Consider the following 4,374-nt stretch of genomic DNA (forward strand, 5'->3'; position numbering starts at 1 on the left):
GAGAAAATATCTAGGTTGGAGTCCTCTTGCCTTTTTTTTCGCAATTTTTTTCTCAATTCTCACTCAATATTAGTTTCATAAAAGACGTTGAAATGTTCCACCGCAACACGCATGCCATTAGGTATCTTTGTTTTTTTTTTTTTTTTTTTTTTTGAGAGAGTTAAAGAAAACACTATAATGCATCATGGTGTCAAAAATATCGTGTTTTCATAATTTTCAAATGCACAACATTATGTATGTATTTAATAAGTAGTAAACATACACATAGACATTTTTACATAAATATCGTCTGATACTACAAACCCGTATCAAGCAACGTGTATCCAAATGCAACCGCTGCAACGCGCGGTCGAACTCTTTCTAGTTGTGACTAGTTGTGAATAGAATTTTGGTCGTACTAAGCTAGGTAGGATTTTTGTCAAATGTGCTTTAGTTTAGGGTCTAAAAATATTGTAACTGTTCAAGAGTAAAAGTTGTAACTGCTAATGGATATGAAGAGTAACTTAAGGAGGCTATAATGTGACTTTTCAATTTAATAGTAATCACTAAATAAAACTCACTCAATTTTTTAATGGAATTTATCTTTTTTTTCCGTCTCGAGTTAGGTTTCTTAGTCATCACCGTTTAATTCGAAATAATTTTACAAACAAAGCGCAACTAATAACATTCGAAATGGAGTTTTTTTTAAAGGGCAACTAATTACATTTTGGAGGAAGGATTGTCTACGTCTCACCTCCCCCATACCCCACACATGTGAGATTGGGTATTGTTGTTGTTGTTTTATATCCTCCTGCCTTTTTTCTTTTTCTTTTTTCTTATTTTTTTTTCAGTTCTCACTCAACATTAGTACGTTTTAGTACGTTTATATAAGACATTAAAATGTTCCACCGCAAGGCGCGAGCCATTATTTATACTGTATGTGTTTTTCTTGGGGAAAGTTAAAGAAAACACTATAATGCATCATGGTGTGAGTATTTGGTTTTGATTGAATTAAAGAAGAGAAGGAATCATTAAAACGAACGTTACTTGAAAATATCGTGTTTTCAAAATTTTCAAATGTACTGCATTCTGTGTGTATGTAATTAGTAGTAAACATACATAGACATTTTGTACATAAATATTGTCCGATACTACAAACATGTTTCAAGCAACGTATATCCAAATGCAACTGCCGCAACGTACGATCCGAACTGTTTCTATCATATATACTAAGAAGCACCGAAATTTATGTCGTTTGAGTTTTGTTAACGACATTCATCACCATTTTTCATAATTAGAAAGCACTCTTTATAACTTAACCTATTAAAGTTAGTAACTTTTCTTAAAGAATACTTTTTCAGCCTCAAAATAAATGTCTAACTTACTACTTATTTTGTCATAAAATGATTATCTACATGCAAAAAATAGATCTTAAGTATCATTAAACTCTTTAAATTACTCTCACTAATTATTTTCATTCATTAATATTTTAAATAAATGCAATCAAACTTATAATCAATATAAAAGCAAACTTGACATTTATAAAACTTAACTTAAATTCAACAAAAATTCTAACCAGACACTCTTTTTCAGACAAGGGTGTAATTTTTTTACTAGCTTTTCAACTACGGCTTATGCAAACTACTTTCTATTTGTGACAATTAATTCGATATATCTTTTAAAGGAATACTAATAATAAAAACAGGATAAAATATATATAGGTTTTGAACGATCTCTGATATATGCATTACTTTTATAAATTATGGAGATTGAAATTGTGTTTAAAGTATAAAGCGAAAACTTATGCAACAACGCAGTCTATGTTAACCAACTAAAATGTACCCGCAGTAATGTACAATTCGTGCGTTGCTAGTCTTAACTATTGAAGTTGTCATATATATATATATATATATATATATATATATATATATATATATATATATATATATATATATATATATATATATATATATATATATATATATATATATATATATATATATATATATATTGTGAGAGATTGAATATTTAAATGGGTGATGATGAGAGTTTTGTCCATACACCTTTAAATATGTTTTTTGGTTGTATCGTATAAATCATAATATAATACAAGTATAGTGATGTATGAATAAATTAAAAATTTGTCTCACTATGATCTTAGGGTTATAAATAAGGATTTTCTCATGTATAAATTGTTGTACATCAATTAGTAGGTGGTGTAATTTTTAAAAGTCGATGGGTAATTACTAAATAGTACAATAATTTAATTCAAACCCTAGTTTGTAAAAATCACCACTCGTTTGAAATATTATGGACTAGCAAGTAAGACTTCCGAGTGACGAGTCCATGAACGATAACATCCGTAACCGCAACCGGTGAATTGGATATTTATGGACTACTAAGTTTTCATTTTATTAATTCGTTCACTACATATTTATTTATTTATTTATTTATTTAAAAAGCACTATTCAGCCCTTGCTAGCCAAGTAATGAACTGATTTCTTTTCTTGTAAGTAAACTAATCAACCGTTTTCCTTTCTAATCGCGGAACCTAAATGTACATTTTAGTTCAAAATATTATCTGGCCGAAATTAACGTATTTTTTTCTCATCCACCGGTATATATATATACACGTATATACGTACTCGTACCCCTAATTTATCATTCATTACACGCACGCCTAAAACATGAAGAAATATTTCGGCAAGAGATCAGATTCTCGCAAATCGCAATCGATCCGTGCAACAAACCCTTGTAGTTTCGTACCAGAAGGTTACTTACCGGTGTCTGTTGGTGAAGAGAATGAACAATTTGTAGTAAGTTTGGAGCTGTTTAAGCACCCGATATTCGTTAACTTGCTTAAACAATCTGCCGAAGAAGAAGAAGAAGAAGAAGATTACAAACAACACGGCCCTGTTCGTGTTCATTGCAATGCGGATGCATTCGAGCGTTTTGTTGAGGCTGTAGGAGCCGGTAAAGAATACCTGATGTGTAGTGACTTGATACGTGATGTATAGCGATTGATATCCATTAAGTTTTTGTGTTTTAATTAGTTTGAATTGAATCCATCTCTTTGTATGTACACAATATAGATCTAATTAACAGGCATGTATTACTGTTCTACGTTTTACTATTTTAAATTGTTACATTAATTTTATTATGGAAAAATCACTCAGCCAATTTGGATATTATGTAGTTGGAGTACAACAGATGTTCTGCGAGGTGTATATAAAATAGCTTATATTTTACTAGGAAAAACTATTAAATACGATACAATTTTACACAAGATATTTATTTATTTATAGAATGGATATACTTAAACCTTGCTACAACACTTATAGGCAGTGTACCTAATCGTACAGTAGTGTAGTTTTTAGTAAGTCCGGTTCGTTCCACAGGGAAATCTTTAAACAAAGCTCAACGCTATATAAAAATACAAACATATATATAAGTAATATTATTATTATAAAGGGGGGTTTTTACCGTTTAATAACCGGTTTGTCGATTTTAAAACTTTAGTCGCAGTTAAAACCTAATAAATAAAAGAATAAATTTAAAGCGTAAAATAAATAACGATAATGAAATTGCGAATAATAAAAGTGCGATAAAATAAAATTGCGATAATTAAAAAGTACGATAATTAAAAGTGCGATTAAACAACAATAAATAAAAGTGCGATAATTAGAAGTGCAATTAAATATAAAATAAAGGAAATAAAATATGAAATAAAAGAATTATGCTTATTTAAACTTCCGTAATCATGATGTTTGACGTGTTGATTTTAGTTTTATGCCCATGGGTTAATTGTCCTTTGTCCTGGATTATTTAATATGTCCGTCTGGTTTTTGTCCATAACAGTCCATCAGTCATAAATATAAAGTGCGAGTGTCCTCATCAAATTATTTTTATACCCGAAGTTAAATATTCCAACTAATTGGGGATTCGAATTGTAACAAGGTTTTAATACTTTGTTTAATGAATACACCAGGTTATCGACTGCGTGTAAACCAAGGTTTTAGTACTTTGTTAACAATTACACCAATTACCCTTGAATGTAATTTCACCCCTGTTTTAATTATTCTAGTGGCTATTAATCCATTCCCGTGTCCGGTTAAATGAACGATTATTCGTACATATAAATACCCCGCCCATCGTGTCCGATTGAGTGTATATGGTAATTTATAGGGACGCCCAATTGTAAATCTTTATATTAACATTAACAAACTTTCATTTAGTTAAACAAATATAAAGCCCATTAATAGCCCATAGTCTAATTTCCACAAGTGTCGTTCTTTTGTCCAAACCCCAATTATGGTACAAAGCCCAATTACCCAATTTTAGTAATTAGCCCAACATCATGATTACTTCGTTTTAAATAAGCATAATAATAACTTA

At 29.9% G+C, this 4,374-nt stretch overlaps 1 protein-coding gene across 1 annotated transcript; it reads left to right on the top strand.

Annotated features, from left to right (window-relative positions):
- The first annotated feature begins 2,666 nt into the window (after positions 1 to 2,666).
- Positions 2,667 to 2,996, top strand: LOC139850915 (auxin-responsive protein SAUR71-like). Its single transcript, XM_071840299.1, has one exon. It carries the CDS (start codon positions 2,667 to 2,669, stop codon positions 2,994 to 2,996), a length of 330 nt encoding a protein of 109 aa, XP_071696400.1.
- Positions 2,997 to 4,374: the final 1,378 nt, after the last annotated feature.

The sequence above is a fragment of the Rutidosis leptorrhynchoides genome, chromosome 1 (assembly GCF_046630445.1).
Source record: "Rutidosis leptorrhynchoides isolate AG116_Rl617_1_P2 chromosome 1, CSIRO_AGI_Rlap_v1, whole genome shotgun sequence".
NCBI lineage: Eukaryota > Viridiplantae > Streptophyta > Magnoliopsida > Asterales > Asteraceae > Rutidosis > Rutidosis leptorrhynchoides.

What these genes read in the sequence shown, in the direction of transcription:
- LOC139850915 (XM_071840299.1), top strand. Translation starts at nt 2,667, where the DNA reads ATGAAGAAATATTTCGGCAAGAGATCAGATTCTCGCAAATCGCAATCG.